The sequence below is a fragment of the Typopeltis vanoorti genome, chromosome 11 (genome assembly GCF_054136105.1).
Source record: "Typopeltis vanoorti isolate ZY-2024b chromosome 11, IOZ_Tvanoo_1.0, whole genome shotgun sequence".
NCBI classification, from domain to species: Eukaryota; Metazoa; Arthropoda; class Arachnida; order Uropygi; family Thelyphonidae; genus Typopeltis; species Typopeltis vanoorti.
The window spans coordinates 27,839,102-27,857,824 of record NC_143559.1 but is presented as its reverse complement, the minus strand read 5'-3'; the positions used below and the strand labels follow the sequence as shown (position 1 = coordinate 27,857,824).

The 18,723-nt window shown below is 35.5% G+C and overlaps 1 protein-coding gene across 1 annotated transcript in view; it reads right to left on the bottom strand.

Annotated features, from left to right (window-relative positions):
* The window catches only part of LOC150101399 (protein sel-1 homolog 1-like), a 279,247-nt gene that overhangs the window by 186,036 nt on the left and 74,488 nt on the right, over window positions 1-18,723 (bottom strand). The window contains exon 6 of the mRNA XM_090400935.1: window positions 8,693-8,752. Coding sequence (XP_090257061.1) covers window positions 8,693-8,752 — 60 coding nt within the window. The remainder of the gene's footprint in view (window positions 1-8,692; window positions 8,753-18,723) is intronic.

Below are 18,723 nucleotides of genomic sequence, written 5' to 3'. Positions count from 1 at the left end.
ACTGCATACTTCCTGTCCTAACATATGGAGGAGAAACATGGACTTTAACAGAAGCCCTAAACAAAAAGCTGAGAACAACACAACATTGCATGGAGAGAAGTATGCTAAAAATAACATTAAGAGATAGGAAGACAAATACCTGGATAAGATCTCAAACAGGTGTTATGGATATTGTAAAATACATTAAACAGGCTAAGTGGAGATGGCTGGTCATATTGCCAGATGCAGTGATGGGAGATGGACTAGAAAAACAACTGAGTGGAGACCAATGGATGGAGCAAGACAAAGAGGAAGACGAGAAGAAGGTGAAGGGATGAACTGGAACAAATTGCAGGAGTGAGATGGCTGGGAGAGGCAGAAAACCGAGTGGTCTGGAAAATCATGGGGGAGGCCTTCGTCCAGCAGTATACAGAACTAAAAAGTTGAAGAAGATATGCACTCCCCTAAACTTTAACTCCCTATCCACTAACACTCCCAATATCGTGGTATACTACCGATAATCTTTTCACCCTAAAATGCATAACCTTTGCCACAGCCACATTAAACTGACATGCATTCTCCTTTGCCTAGTCTGCCAATCTGGCCAAATCATGCACAATTTTGACATCTTTATTAACCCAGTGTTAGTTATGTGGGGTGTCACAGACGCCAAAGATATAGAAAGAAAGAACTGTGTCACCCCACCTCACTAACATCGGGTTAACCATTGCCTCTACCCAACTTTGGATCATCGTTCAGTTATTTGCATCATTGGCAAATAACTAAACGGTTCCTCTCAGATCCTTTCCTATATAGTTAATGAACAAATTAAATAGCAGCAGTCCAAGAACATAAACAGCACTAGTCACAGGCCTTCTTTTGGACTACTCCTGAATTAACTACTGTGATATCTATCAACCACCCTCCTATCCATCCCCATGTGCTACAGTTTACTGATTAGAATTCCATGTGGTATCCTGTCGAAGGCCTTTGCAATATTAATATAACATTCCTTTTATTAATTGACCAATTCTAGGTCACTACTCTCAAGACAACCAGCATCTTAAAATGCTTCAATCAATGTATACTATGTAAGTGGCAATAAGTATAAGAATCATGACAATGAAAAAAAATTTACCAAACAATAGCTTAACACTTTCGCACCAGATACTGAACAGACAGAAGTGTAACTTAATCCAGATTACCTTAGTAACTTCCTACTTTTAATCAGGAATTAAAATTAACAGGCATTACTATAAAAAAAGAACATTAATTTAAAGATTCATGCAGAATAAACAATCAGCTTTTCAATTTTTCCTAAATGAGGTTAGTAAGAATCACCAACTGCATCATGAATGCAGAGCCTAAACAAGTAAACATTTCAGCTATTTAGGCACAATTTTGAGTAAATGGCAAATTAAATATGGAAACAAACAGAATTAGGAAGTGACATGGTAGGGTCAACTGAATTTATATGGAATAAGAAATTAGTTAAAATTAAGAAGTAGCTGAATACAAGACTTCAGACTAATTTTAACTAAAGTGAACTTAGTGAACTAAAGAATTAAAGCACTTGGTTACATGCCAAAAGAGCACACAGAATTAGTTACTACTAGCAGCAGTATCATATTAAAAACAAAGATGTTAGGAAAGAACTTGTTAGCATTCAGGAATGTGTTAGCAGAGCTAATCTTAAGTGGTATGGTTACCACATAAGGGCAGGGAAGGCTGGCAAGACAAGTGTTCTTTGGACCAGAAAGATCAGATCTAGGTAGATTGACAGTAAGTGACAGGCAGAAAAGATACTAAGGACTGACACACATTCCGTGCCTGCCTTCCCATCATCAAATATTTTCCCATCACCTATACAAATATTTTCCCATCACTTCAAAATGGTGGCTATTCAAGAGAAAGCAGTATGAGTACTTCGGTTTTTCGAAAAAAGTCCATTATCAAAATGCAATGTCGTTAGAGAAAACTCAGTATCGAAAACATCCACCTTCAGATAATGCTATCCGACATTGGTTAAAGCAATTTCAAGAGACTGATAGTGTTCGGTAGCAAAAAAGAGCAGGAAGACCGAGCACTTTTCAGGAAAATGTTGATTAAATTAAAGCATTTTATCGAAGCCCACAAAAATCAACTATACAAGCTTTTTTGCAGTTACGTATACTACACACGACTGTTTGGAGGGTTGTTCATAACACCTTACACTCCATGCTTGCAAATTGTGCAGGCTTACAGCCAGACAATACACCCCACCTTTTCCAATTTTCCCAAAACATTTTGTCAGAAGTGGAAGCTGATGAAAAATCACCTTCACAGATAGATATTTAGTGATGAAGCAACGTTTTGCATATATCAGGGAGGGTAAATCGTCATAACTGCAAAATATGGGGATTAGAAAACCCTCACTCCATTCACGCATTCAAAAGAGATAGTGCAATAGTGAATGGATTGTTTGCTTTGTCATGTCTGGAAGTTTTGGGGGCTTTTTTTCTTGCAGAAAAAACAGTGACAGCGGTGAATCATCTGGAATCAGTTGGAAGATCAGCCTTGTAGCGTTCTAGAAAGATGGAGAATTAGATTTGGCTCTTATTCTCCAAGAATTTCTTGACATGCATTTTCCTGGGTGCTGGACCAATTCCATAACCTCCACACTCACCCAATATTACGTCACTTGATTTCTACCTGTGAGGATACATGAAGAGCATTGTTTACCAGACCACTGTGACCTCCCTCTATGAACTGAAGACCAAAATTGTTGCTTCAATAGAAACAGTTACACCACAAATGATGGAAAACACCTTGATTAGCATGGCTAACTAGTTGTTCAACTTGAGTCCTAATGAGTGGCACTAGAACTGATGTGGAGAGGTTGGAAGGATAGCCTGGAAAGATCATTAGATAATTTCTAGAAAGGCTGCAGTTTTGTTAAAAGTATGTCTTGCCTAGAGGGAATTGCTTACATTCCTTGATAGTGACAGCAGAGCTGGATAAGGTGAATACCACAATCGCTCTGAATTTTGGAAGGAAATTTGACAGGATGCTACATGTGAGGTTGTTATACAAACAAGAGATGGATATGATAAAAAAAACCTGGGACAGAGATAAGGGAATGGCTAACTGACAGGTATCACCAAGTAATGAATGAAGATGCTGAGTCTAAGAGAAGACAGGTGACTAACAGTATATAATAACAGGGCTATGTTCTTGGTCCACTACTATTTAACTTTTATATTAATGATACTGGATATAGCCTACAAGATTATGTAGGGTTATCTGCTGATGATGCTAAGTTGGGTCAAATGATTAGTGATGTATCTGATTCAGAATCTCTCATGATGCCTGTTCAAAGTCAGCCTCAATCTATGGACAAATGCTAATGCATTTTCGCTAATATTCCTGAGTTATTTGAGGTTATGCATGCATACCAACCACATATTAAAGGTGACAAAACCTATAACAGCAGTGCTATTTGTGGACAACTGTTGAGAGAGAAACAACTGGAATGGGTTTCTTGAAGAACAAGGAGTTGCATTCATTAACAAAAATGATATGGTAAAGCTATTTCAAATAACAGGAGGCAGAGAGAATGAAGAAAGATAATGAGGAATCAGTTTAATAAATTTGGATCTGTAACTCTGAATAGATGTTGACCAGTGGTTACTTGTGGTCTTCACTGAAAAATGATAGTGCCACTATCATTTTTCTGGTCACTATCCAGAAAAATGATAGTGGCACTAGACTACCAGTTTTGAATTTAGCCAACCAAACTATTCTCTAATAGCTTAAACAAAAAGACGATGTGGTACAAGATGAAATGTAATACAAGCTGGGATATTACTCAACTAAACAAAGCCCCACCCCCCACCACACACACACACAACAGTTTTTGCCAGGTAAAACATTGAAAAATTAGCTACTAGATAAACTCCAACTCACAATCAGATTTCAAGATAGGTGCCATCAACATGAGAAGTATCAGTTGAAAAAAAGGCATGAAAAGTGGGAAGAATTAAAGAACAGGAAAAGATTAAAAAATTGTAATAATTAAGACAAAAGCAGGTGAGATTCTTCTAAATAAGAACTACAAGACGCTATATTGAGGCAATAATAATAATAATAAGGAGAAAGGAAAGAGTAGCCATAGTATTCAATCCTAAAGAAGGATAATCTCCTTGAATAGTAGGCATTATCAAGTACAATGATATTAGCAACATCAAAATAGAGAATTAGAGAATGAAACTTATTGGTGACTATGGCTCCATACACCAATGTACTATGGAAGAAATGCAGGAATTTTTTCAGGCATCAGAGAAGGCAGCTTGATATAAGCAATAATTAAAAACTTGGTCCTTGTTGCAGATTTCCTTAAACATCTGAGAATGAAATGATACAGGGCACAGAAGTATTTTAGGAAAATTTGGAGAAAAGTTAAAAATTTAATAATAATAATGGTAAGTAATAAAAATAGTAATAATAAATACTGTATTTCTGTTCAGGACATGGGTTAATCATTAACAGCACCATGATCCAACATAAAGATGTGTACAAATTACATGGAGAGAAGACAAGAAAAAGCATCACTGGCTATGTTATTGTTGATAACAATATCTCCATGACAGCTTATAACACAAGAGTATACTTTGAGGATCTGAAACAGGAAGTGATCACCATTTAGATCTGAGCAGAATAAAAATGAATTTCATACTGAAAAGAAAAATATACATTTTAAAATGAATAATAATTCTTTTTGAAAATATTAGTTGGAGTAACATTTAATAAGAAATGCTCAAATATGGAGATAAAGTTTTACCAAGGCTGCAAGAATAATTCAGAAGGCCTCAGAATGTCTAATTCCTGATTATGAGCATACCATATATAGAAAAGGGAGATAAAATAAAACTAAATGTGAAATTTACAGAGGAATTTCTCTGCTGTGTTCCAGGTAAAATTGATGGAAGCATACGTGCAGAAAAGCAAGAAATATTGTGGAAAGGAAACTTAAAAAAACAGGCTGGGGTCAGGCCACATAAAAAGTTGTCAGGATAAAATTTTTACCTTAAAACAGTTTCAGAAATCATGGGAATATAACAAGGATAACTATTCAAGTTAAGGCAGTCAGAGTATATTTTCTGGAAGAAAAAGTATAATTTTTTTTTTTTAATGTTACATTGTGATATAAGCAGAGAAAGATCTGTGTTATGAAAGATTTTATATGAAACACTCTTCTCACCTGAAGTTACTAATAACTTCAGGTGAGAGCAGTATCTGAACAGAAGAGAAGCAGAAAAACTGAATTTTCTTGGGATAAAAGAAATTTATAAGCCTCTTTAGTCAAGTCTGGTAAAGACACCTCCTTATCAGGGTAACATCTTATGGTCTCCATCCTGCCCTTTGTGACTAGAGTGCAAGTTTCCTCATTCACTGCATTCAATATGGATAGTTCTTTCCTGAATTCAGCTTTAACAATGTCAGGATACCACAAGGCTCTGTGCTTTCATCCACTCTTCCTTGTATCTATTAATAGTCTCTCTCTCTCTCTCTCTCTCACTGACTACAATCTTATTCGTAGTTTCTGCTGATGAGCACACTCCATTCCTCTTCATTTGACAAACCTTTCAGTCCTCAAATGATTCAAGCTTCAAGATCTTTTGTACTAAATGTCTTAAACAATGTTCTTCCTATTTCCAATCAAGGTGAGAAAACTCTAGTGAACTTCAATAATACCAAAAACATAGTGCAGCCCTATTTTTCATAAGAAAGCTTTCACTTACCTTTACTTTTGATAATATCTACATTGCCAGTCAGGATCAGCTCTCTTTAAGGGTTAACTTGCAATTCAAGCCTTTCCAGGTAAAGAATATTGCAAAGCCACTGACTGCAAACCCTATTTGCAGTCAATGAGACTTATTATAGATAATCTTGAAGCTTGATATTTGAACAGTGCAGGACTTGTCATATGAGGAGGATGTGATGTACTATCATCTTCCTCATATGACAAACACTGCAGTGTTCAAATATCAAGCTTCAAGATCACCTGTAACAAGTGCCCTGAACACTGATCTCCACAGTATCATTGAAAATCACCCAGTCAACTTCAATGCTCACAAAAACAATTTTGCTCATTTTCTTGCAAAAAAATACCTTAGATCTTCTCCACTTTTGATAATGATCAGGTCAACAGTCAAGTCCAAATCTCTCTTCTCTAACTGACTCTCTTACTCTAAATCTTTTCAGACATAATCATGTCACTTCTAAAGCCTCATCAGCTTGCAAAAAACTTGGCATCCTTTTCCCCTCAATACAATACTTCTCTGCTAAACAGCTACTTTTTTTTTTAATATTGGTCAACCTAAAAAGATTTACTTGTAAGCTTATAGTACATTTGTACACTGTGGATGGAATAAGGATTTTTTACTCTCCTATTTATTGATTATATATATATTTTTTTTTCATTTATTGTTCACAAAGTCCAGAAACTCTGCTCTAGAGACACAAGTCAATTTTTCAAGTCACTTCAGACCTCCAATAAGCAGGGAGGCAGTCTCACATTGGGTGATGAAATTCACACTCCACCTAAAGACAGTCACAAGCATCCATGCCCTTGCAGATTCAAACATACAGCCTGTTGGTTAGAGAGTAGAATGTTAACCACTCAGCCAACTAGGCTAGCATTTGAACTCTATAAATCCCAAATCCAGCCAATCTTGGACTACTGCTCTTATTTTACAGTAGTGCACTTCTAAAATCTCCCTAAAAATTCAGAAAAGGAGAGTTCATTTGATTAATGACATATGCTTCATATAGATACTCTTCAGTCACTTTACCATAGAAAATCAGTTTTTGCATTCTGTCTCTTCTGCAGATATTTCCATGCCCATTGTTCAACAGACCTAGCATCCATTATGCCTGATCTACAGGAACTTGAGCAACAGCTTTTCGACATCCCTTTACAGTCAACACTGCATACTCACTGAACCTGCTACTCCCAGTCATCCTTCATTCCATCCACCTCAACTCTGTGTAAAAGCTTCTCCCATAAAACATTTCCAAAGGACTACAACCTCCAACAATTCAAGAAGAATATCAACAGATTGCTCCACTTCTAACTCTCACCCATACACCTGAAATTTATTTGCTATAGGTCCTTATGCCTTCTGTATATAAGAAAAATAATAACAGTAAACCTACAGACAACATATGGAAAAGTAAACCCATGAGCATTGCCATAAAGCTCAGACCTGGAGACATGCATATTCACAAGTGCTCTCTATAGCTGTGTGATATGGGTAACAGTCAAAAACTCAGATACAAATATTAGCTTTAGAAAGAACACTCTACAGAAAGATTCTATGAATGGTGCAAAAGGTAACAAACTAAGAATTGTGTAAATTATATATTTAGTTTAATCCTTTATCCAAGTGTTAGCAAACAAAGTTTGCACCTGAAGTATCTTCAGGACTGGGGCAACTCATCGCAAAGGTGGACAAACTTCTCATCACTTGCCTTAGTATCTCCCATAATGCAAAGCATCTCCTTTGGGAGATGTATATGGTAAGGGTCACTACCCAGACCAGTTTCGACCTTTATTGAGGTCTCTTCAGTGGGAGAAACCGGTCTGGGTAGTAACCCTTCTCATAATGCATAGCATTATACATGTCCACAAGGAGATGTGCTTTGCATTATGGGAGATATTAAGGCAAGTGATGAGAAGTTTGTCCACCTTTGCCACGAGTTGCCCCAGTCCTGAAGATACTTCAGGAGCAAACTTTGTTTGCTTACACTTGGATAAAGGATTAAACTAAATATATAATTTATAGTCTAACCAAGTGGGAAAAAACTTCCAATAAGAATTGTGTAAAAACGTAAACTGCAAAGAGAGGCTAATACAGAAAATAATTCAAAAGGAACTTTTTGGACATATCTGAAGAATGAAAATAATAGAATGATAAGAACCATAATGTTTGTACAAAAGACAGTACAAACAGAAGAGGACGATCATGATGAGCATGAGTAGATAATGTGAAAGGTGATGAAGAAAGAGCTTGCAGGATTTGAGTCACCTGGAAATAGAGGTATGGCAAAGAATGATGAAAAGAGCATCAGACACTAATGGGCATTGATGATGGCCAAACTCAGTATTTTTAATGCAATATCTTCATTTTGAAAAAATAAGAACAGAAACTGAAAATGTTCTGCTTGAAATGACCTCAGAACAGGCTCGACACTGTGTGAACAATAATGACTGTTTACCAATCTTTAGGGCAAGTATTCAAAGATAGCTATTTATCTTTTCATCATTGTTACCTATGATGAAAATAGGATCTTCAATCAAAATAGGTTGGTTCTATGTGTGTCTTATGAGGCACTAGTCAAATGAAATCAGCTGATTTTCTTAACACAATACCAGTCTGCAGAGAGGAGTTCAAAATATTCGCAGAAATTCATCTATTAAACAGTTGCAACTCTGCCAATGCTGACAAAGTCAATACATACTAGGTGTTTGAGTTTTTCACCTCCTAAGAACATAATGGCTTTTATTTTATTGAATAATGTATTGAAAAGACATTAAAAATATTTTCATGTACCACCAGTTCACACACCAAACACCGTATTTTATTATAGATTACAACAAGAAAAAAATGATAACACAGTTCATTAATTCCTGGCTGATATAAGTGAAGATAAATCACTAATTTTTGCTTACCAATGCCATCTGGGCCCAAGTATTACCTCCTAATGCACTAAATGTATAGAATACCAAGGCCTGAAAGATAAGTTTTGGTCTTAAGATTAATTTGCACAACAAACATTAAAAGTATGATGCAGGGTTAATTAACTTAAATGCTTAATATCCTATTATACACTGCTTGGAAAGAAATCAACAGACACCATAAAGTAAGGGGAAAAAAAACACCTTAATAAGATGTATGATCCCCTTTCACTATGATGATTGCAGCAATCCTATGGGGCTTGATTTCCAGCGTATGATAATAATCAATGGGAATTTTGGACCATTCTTCCTGCAGGAATATAATAAGGTCCTGGACTGTTGAGGATACACATCCCTTGACTTCACCCAACAGTCCAGTTCATCCCACAGCAGATCAACAGGGCTCTGTGGAGAACAATGAAAGTGTGGTGATGTTCATGTCCACAAACCACAGTTACAACAGCAGCCTTATGACACAGAGCATTATCTTGCTGAAAGAGACATTAGTCAGTTCCCTAGAACTGCAACAAAAGTAGGAAGCATTGCATTGCCAGAATGTTTAGATACCTCTCGAAATTCAATGTTCATGACACACAGAGATCTGAGCCCAAACCAGGAAAAACAAACATAAAATCATGCTACCCTCTCTTTTATACGAGCTACAAATGCACGACTCATTACATGGCATGATGCACCTTGCCCATGGATGCCTATTAACTGTATAACAGACTGCATGCAATATTAGGCCAGCATTCATTAACTTGATACTTCTTCATAAATTTCTGACATGTAATCATGTACATCCTGGCTAACTTTCTATCAACAAATTACCTCCAAATCAATCTGTTATCTGTCAAGACTCCAACATTATCAGATCTTATATTTCTGTCTTCTAAGTACTTTTTACTGTATCAATACACCTATATATCTTGGTCTTCCTTGGGGTCTATTTCCTGCCGACTTGGCAGAGAATACTTCTTTTGCTAAGAAATTAAAGATACTAAGATCTTCTTGCAGCCATGTAATGCTATGCATTATGGAAAGGTCACTACTCAGACTGGTTTCAACCTTTATTGAGGTCTCATCAGTGGGAGCCAGAGCCAGACCCAGAGGTGATATTAAGGTTGAAGTAATGCAGAAGTCATATTTTCATATACGAGTCCTGAAAACAGCTCAGGCACAGACTTGTTTGCTTACACTTGGATAAAGGATTAAACCAAGTACAGTCATACCCCGAAGTTACACAGTAGGTGGGACCAACAAAAAGTGCGCAAGTCGAATTTGCGTAACTCGGGGTATAATTTTGCATGTAATTTATATATACAAACATACAAAATATTAGTTAATTGGGACCAAAGGTTTACAAAAACATCTATTTTTTTAATAAATATAATCATAATTGTAGTTTTTCATACATAAAAAAAAAGTTATTTCAATGTCGATGGTTTCATAAAATCTAATAGATTCGTCTGACGGCATAATGTTTTTTTTCTTCTCACACAAAATTTCTTCATAGCAAGCTAATGATTTTTTTATTCCTTGCCTTGTGGCTACAATTCGTTCCTCGTTAGAATCCATGTCCTCCAAAATCTGTAAACCTTTCTTTTATGATTGTTCATACTATGGATTCCTGAAGATCGAACTTCTTTGCTGGCTCACAAATTTTAATTCTGCCTTCAAAATCCTTAATAATGTTGAGTTTTGTTTCCAAAGTCAATGTTTTTCTTTTCTTGCTAGCTGCAGAAGAATCAGACTTGCTTCTTTTGGATGACATTATTTTTTATGTGATAAATTTTTTTATCAAGAACATAACATTAAACAATCGCAAGGTTTGTAAGACTATAAAAATCATGCATGAATGGAGACCGTGCGAAACACGTCAGTGCTGGTTCACAACATGTGCGACACTGGCGAATGCGGTAGGCACCAGGAGATAGGACTAGTGGTGAGGTGTGAAGCAGGACGAGAATACGTACATATAAGAAACCATGTAACTCTGGATTCGCGTAAGTCGGGGTATCACTGTATATAATTTCTTAGTATCTTTAATTTATAACATAACCAAGTGAAAAAAATTTCCAACAACTTTCTCTAATCCAGAGTATTTAAATAATAAGATTTAACACCTCTGAGCTACTAATATATGACAATATTAGTTCCACCTTAATATCACCTCTGGGTCTAGTTCCCACTGATGAGACCTCATATTCTTTCCATTAAAAAAGTAAAATTTGGTATAAAGAAATCTTTAATCTCTTTTGCTGTGAAATTCCACAATTAGGTACTAATGATAATACTTTGTTTCACAATTTGTAGAAGTTCCAAGGATACTCTGACAGGAGGGATCTTGCTTGGAGAATTGCATATGGCCGCCTTCCAGTCAACACCATCAAATGGAGTTATTTCAACATCAGATATCCAATCTCTGACATCTGTTACCAATTGGAAACAGTAGAACGTGCATTCTACAGTTGTCCTCTTGCTCTGCATATTTGGGACATATTATGTAATGTATTGGGCATTCCATTACTTACAACAGTTTTTTTTTTTGCAATATCTGCCACCTGTAAGCAATGGGAAGAGAATTTTGATTTTTATAATTAATGAATCAAAATATCATTTATGGACGGTTAGAAAGAAACATGGATTTGAAAGCCAGCAATATGATATCCAAATGCTTTATAATATTGTATTGTGGAAATTTTATTGTTCAGTCAGAAGATTTTTATATTTAGATAGAAGCATTCTAGGAGATATCAAATTTATGACTAGATGGTGTAGACCACCCACATTATGCAATATTCACCAGGGAAGATAAAATTCTGTCCATTCTTGCTATGAGAGGTTTTTTTTAAAAAAAGTTCCATCTTCTTTATTCAATGTAGTCTTATAGTCAATTGCAGGGATGACTGGAAAGAAACCCCAGGCAGAGAAGGCCAACTCAGGGCAGTTAACTCAGATGGGGCTAACTACCTAGGTATCAGTCATCCTTGCACTTTAGTTTCTTTTGGTTGTTCATCTATATGAGATCGGTGAAAAAGGAAAACTGATAGCCTTTGACTATATGATGATATAAAAGAGCTGAGGCCTTTTTTTTTCTCTCTCTCTCTCTCTCGTGCTATCTATCTGTGTTTTCTTTCTCCTAATACTATCAGGCTCTCTTGCATTCCTATACTAACTCCTCTAGGCCTATGATGAGCAACCCTTTACTTTTTCACCTCAATTTAAAGGTCAAAACCAGTCTGAGTAGTGACCCTTCCCATAATACATAACATTATCGATGTCTGCAAGGAGATGCGCTTTGCATTATGGGATACTAAGGCATGTGATGTGAAGTCATTAGCTTCTATATACGAGTTGCCCTGTCCTGAAAATAGTTCAGGCGCAGACTTGTTTGCTTACATTTCGATAAAGGATTTACACCAAGTATATAATTTCTTGGTATCTTTAATTTATAATATAACCAAGTGAAAAAAACTTGTTTTACTATTCTTTCCTCTACCATTCTCTTTAAGTGACCATACAGCCTGAAATTATCTGCTAATAAACTCCTGAATGCTAACAATGTCAAGTTCTTTCCTAATATCCTCGTTTTTAATATGATATTGCCATATGCCATCTGTTCATACCCCTGATTTTTCTTGACTCTCATATCTGTGGTATCTACTCTTTGTTCAAGTGGTTATTTTTAATCCAGCTCTCAGGTCCATAAGATAAAATTGGTTTGAACACTTTCTTGTATACAGCTAATTTAGTGTTTTGACTAATTTCTCTCTTATTACATATAAATTTATTCAGTTGACTTCTGACCATTCTAGCTTTGTTCATTATGATGTCTATTTCCATATTTAATTTACCATCTTCACTAAAAATTGTAGCTGAAATATTTTACTTGTTCTACAGGTTCTCCATTCACAATGCAGTTGATATTTTCAGTATCTCTGCCTATCTTCATTGTCTTTACTTGTTATTGCTGATTTTCATACCAAATTTAGTACAACAGTTATTCAGGGAATCTTGCAGACTTGTACTGGATTTATTAAGGAGTATAACATTGCATAAAGTAAAGAGCTGAGATTAACATCTCCAATTTTGATATCAGATTTAATACTGCTTTCCTTCATAGCATGATCCATATAGATAATGAATAACAGAGGGGATAATGTACATCCTTGTTTGACACCAGATTTAATATGAAACCATCTTCCTGTACTTCCTTCAGTTGTAACTCCTGACTTACAACTCAAATAACGACTAAACACAGGAAAACTTCACTTAATATGATTAATTAAATCCATCAATTAATGCATGCTAAGCAAAATTGCATTAAGCAAATACAATGAATAATAGGAATAATAATAATTCATCCATCAGTTAGCATACATTTTTAAAACAAAATTTAAAGTATAAGCCATATTAGAGAATAAAATCAAAATTAATAAAAATCAATTGCTTAAATTTTTATTTAATGTCTAAACATTTGATTGAGCTACTTTTTTACAAAAAAAATTAAGTGAAGATGTTTGAATAGTGCTAGACTTTTTCATCTTGTCATGCAATTTACAATAGCTGCAGATCGCTTTATCAAGATTTCAGCGGACTTCGAAGCTTCGTTCCATATCAAACAAAATATCCTTAGCATGCTCAATGTGATTGAAAACTAGCTCAATTTCTTTTGCAGTTAGCTTCTTAGTCATAACATTCTCTTCTTGTTCACACTCCTTATCTTCTTCATATGCATGCTATTCTTCTAGTTGAAGGAGATCATTCTCGCTTAACTGTTCTGAATGGGAATCGCATCTTCATTATCCTGTTCATTAAATCCATATTCTTTTTTTTCTTTATTCAAATCCATATTGAAAAATTGTGCTGATTTCTTCAATAATATTAGATCTTGGATTTTGCACATGATAAACTAACATAGGCTTCAGTTTAAAACTGCCTTCTGCACTACCCCCCTAATAAAAGTGTAGATGATTTTCAGATACTTTGTATCCTGGATGAGATGCTTCAGTTTTAGCTAGGAAAGTTTTTGTTGGCATACTCTTCCAAAAGAAATCAGTTTTACTGACATTGAATATTTGACAATTGTCATAATCACCCTCCTGAATTATCCCTTGCAATTCCTTTTTATCCTTTCCCTTCAGGTAATTTGGCTGCAGAATCTTTATCAGCACTAGCAGATTCTCCAGTTATTCTTACATTATGCAGTCCAGCTCTATTTTTAACATGGGCAAACCATTATAAAATTGCAGTAAAGCTTTCACATTCCTCTTGAAATTTGGTCTTTTTCAATGATGTAAAATTATTGAGAGCTTTTGCTCATGAATATTCCTTGCACTAAGATGTATTCTTTTTTGGTTACAATTCTCAATCCAGAGTGATTAGAAGACGTTTCATCTCAATCATTAAATGGCTAATGGCAACTTCTCCTTGTTCTTTGTATTCTTTGCTCTTATTTAATATAGTCCAAATTATAGACTTGCTGTATCCCAGGTCTCGCACAATCATCACATTACTAGTGCCACTTTCATGTTTCTTAACCCGGCGTTAGTAAGGTGGGGTGTCACAGACCCCAAAGACTTTAAATTCACTATAACTGCGACATCCCACCTTACTAACACCGGGTTAATGACTTCCAGCTTTTCCTCTAGTATAATTACTTTTCTTCTCTTTTTATTACTGCCACTTTCTTTATCAGTCTTTCTCTTTTCCATATCAGGTGTTGAATATAATAAAACCTTATAGGTATCTAAATTAAAGCAAAATGAAGGAAAAGTGATTGAGCAAGAGAATAGAGTTTGCATGTGTGCTTACAATGATAGCTTTGATTCAACTGCCAAGAATCGCCGGCCACTGCCCACTACATTGACAAGTTTTGCTGCTCACTGTAGATTAAAGACAAAAAATTTTGCATAACGTAAAAAAAATTGCGTTAACTGATTAATCACTTAATACAGGAAATAGTATCATTTTACTAATTATTGTGCATATCGTATTTGCATTAAGTAAGGTTTCCTATATTGCTTGATATAATGCCCCATTGACACCATATAACTTTACCATTTCCAATAGCTTTTCTCATGGCACCTTGTAACATACTTTTTGCAGGTACAAAAATTAAATACAAATCTTTGTTATATTCCCATGATTTCTCAACTATTTGTCATAAAGTGAAAATCTGATACTGATAGCGATTATATGCTGTCAGGATCGAGCTTGTTCTTCACCAAGCTTCCCTACCACAATCCTTTGTATGCCTGTTGAGTGTTTTTTTTTTTTTTTTTTTTTTTAACCAGAGTGATGTCATTGACTGTTTCATTTAGCAAATTTTCGAAGTAATTACTCCATACGTCAAGGATATCTTTTTCTCCAGTTTTCATGTCACCTTTATCATCTCTAATTCCTTTTACAACATTCTTTCCTCAATTTCTGAACTTTTTCAAACAATCTCCAGAATATTTTGCACCTTCCTGATATTTATTTTCTATGTTCTTACCAAAATCTTCCCATGACTTTTGTTTAGTAGTTTTACAGTGTTTAGCTTTCTTACATTTGTGTCTGTATTCTCCAGTTTTCAGGTCACCTTTATCATCTCTAATTCCTTTTACAGAACTCTTTCCTTTATTTCTGAGCTTTTTCAAACAACCTCCAGAATACTTTGCACCTTCCTGATATTTATTTTCTATGTTCTTACCAAAGTTAATAGTTTTACACATGGAAAGCTATCGCATGGAAGGCTCCCCAATATAGTAAAATGAAGTTGAAGTTGTCTAGACAATTAAATAGTCTAACTTTCCTAAAACACTGCCAGGATAATCAGGTAATCCCAAACTGTGTAAAATTCAAGCACCGTTTTGTTTCACAAAAAGCTCTCCGTATATATATAACCATGCCAGCTACGCAATACTTCGCGAACAAATCACTGCCATGCGGTTTCTCTTAGCAGACATTAACGAAGCTATTCGTGCCTCCAAAGAAGAGCTTTCGTGCACTTTAAATCACGAGCTTTGGTCAATTTTACATGACATCTTGTGTACCGCTGCAGACAAAGAATTTGAAAAAAGAAAAAATATGAGGACGAACAGATGAAAAAATTCGAAAAATTAAAAAAGAACTCTGCCATCAATCCAAAACTTCCTACCGACACCGTAATCAACCTTTCTTCAGTCATCCTGAAGCACTGAACGTGCTTTCATGTTGCCACAACTTCGCCATTGCTCCCAGAAAAATACCTAGTGAGGATATTATGATCCAGATCGAACGCGGAATCCGCCACCTTCCACATCAAATCGCCAACAGTGTAAGACTGGATGTAGCTTGTGTCCTCTCCAAAGCAAGACCACCAAAAACCAACATATCCAACAAGGAATATAAAGCTCTGCAGGAAATGAGGAATAATAAAGAATTAGTTATCACCAAAGCAGATAAGGGAAATGCAACTGTAGTACTTAACCAAAAGGACTACAAAGGTAAGCTTAATGCTCTTCTATTAGATCGGGCTATTTACCTCCCTATCGAATACAATTCCACCAACTCACAAATTAGAAAACTTCACAGGATCCTTAAGAAAGTCACTTCTTGGTCTGTAGATTAAAGAAGCTGTTCAACTCTATACCCCCTTCCCCGTATTTACGGACTCCCAAAAATACAAAGAAAATGTGCCATTACTTCCCATAGTGGATGGCATTGATTCCCCCACATACAAATTAGCTAAACATTTGGCCAAAGAGCTCACACACTATACTGGCAACACACCATCATACATAAAAAACTCAGCCCACTTCAAAGCCAGCATAGAAAACCTTATACTCCAACATACTGACATAATTTGGCAGAGAAAATTCTACAAACAAATAGAGGGGACAGCCATGGGTTCACCACTCTCCCCACCCTTAGCCAATTTCTTTATGGAGACCTTTGAAGAAAAACCCTTAGCCTCTGCCCCACAAAAACCAACCATATGGCTTCGCTACATTGATGATATGTTCGCTATTTGGCCACACGGCTCCGAAACACTCCTCTCCTTCTTAACACACTTAAACAACCAACCCCTCAGAATCAAGTTCACCCTGGAAAAAAGAGTGAAAACAGCCTCCCTTTCCTAGACACACTAGTCGCCTGCCAGCCTGATGGAACCTTGGTTTTCTCAGTTTATAGAAAACCCACCCATACAGGCAGATACATTCACCAACAATCCCACCACCCCCTCTCACAATAATATGGAGTGGTGAAAACACTAAAACAGGGCTAATCAGTTCAAACGACAAGACCCTAAAAGCTGAACTAAATCACATCCTCAACACTTTCTTAGTCAATGGCTAACCCCCCCCCCCGATAAAATCCAAAAAATCTAAAAAATATGAAAGCCTACACAGCCCTCCTCCACAACAAGGATTACTCTAAATCCATCACCATTCCCTACATCCAAGGCACCTCGGAAAAAATTACCAAAATCTTAAAAATACATGACTTGACCTCCTGTTACAGACCATACAGAAAATTGGCATCCCTTATCCGCTCCACTAAAGACCAACCACTTCCCCTAGACCTACCTGGCGTATACCAGGTCCCTTGCAGCTGTAAACTGTCGTACTTTGGCCAAACAGACAGGACAGCAAATATCAGAATTTCTGAACACAAGGACTACATCCGTTTTCACAAGTACAGTCATTCTCGTCTTGCAGACCATGCTCTGGATACACGCCACAGAATAAGGTAGAAGAAAGCTACAGTAATACACCGTAGCAAATACAAATTCGAAAGACTATTTATGGAATCAGCCTCAGCCCTAAGAAACTCTCCAAACCTCAACAAATTTGGCTGTATGCAACTGTCCCAAATTTGGGAGGCTTACGTCAGCAGACCTTCAGCCCAATGGCCAAGAACATGTACTTAGCCCACCATCAGGACTTTTAGGAGAACAATAGCTTCATCTCTTCATTCTCAGTTACTGGGTTGTAGTGCCTACGTGCACGTGCCTTTTTTTGTAAGTTCCTTTTGAAGATGGCAACGTGACGTTGCCGAAATATCAGAAATATTTATTAAAGTGTAATTTAATTTATATTCGTATCTACGTTGTTCAATTCCTTAAGTGATTTAATAATAATACTAAATGTATTTCTTCTTACAGTTACAATTTCATATACAAGAGAATAAACAACGTATCTTTTCTTTTTCGGTTTTTTCTCGAAATGCAACGACTTAATTTTTTTTTGTATTTGTTTTAATTATTAGTAATTTCAATGGCATTTCTAATTGTTAATGGATGCAAGATATCTAACCAAATATAAAATTGATGAGAACAAAAACAATGAAATATCTTATTTTTAAAAACAAAAGTATATTTTTAGGGATGAAGCATTACTAGAAGAACAGAGTTTGTAGAAATTATTTTCATGATAATTTCACCAGCTAGACTTGAACATAATTATGTTAAAAGATATTTTTATGAAAAAATTGTTATTAAATAACATAAATATAGGAAAAAGTACTTCAAATAGTTGCAAAATTTTTCTATATAGATAAATGCATATTGACATGCTTAGTTTTAGATGCATCACTCTTCTTTTATGAACCACCAAAGATGTTCAACTGCATTACCTTCTTAGCAGTTTTAAGAATGATTTTTGAAATATCAAAGTTGATATATAATACTAAAAAAACTCAACCTTAGCTTAAAAAAATGCAGAATTGGCATACTACTTTTTTTTATACATTTCTAAAAAATAGTATGGCATTCATTAGATATTAAATAGTCTAAACTTTTATATATTCATTAACTACTGTAAAATAGTTCTGTATATGCAAAATGTGCTACTATACTGTGTGTATATATTTAATGTCAATACTCCTCCTCCTCATGAATACAAGAATTTGCTCCTATATTTTAATACACGTACCACAGGCTTTATTATTTACCTGTATTAGATTTCAATAAGTTGAAACTAGAGATATATGCAATAAGAAAAATCTCCAGACACTCCAAAATACAATTTTAAAAAAAAAAAAAAACATCAACAAAA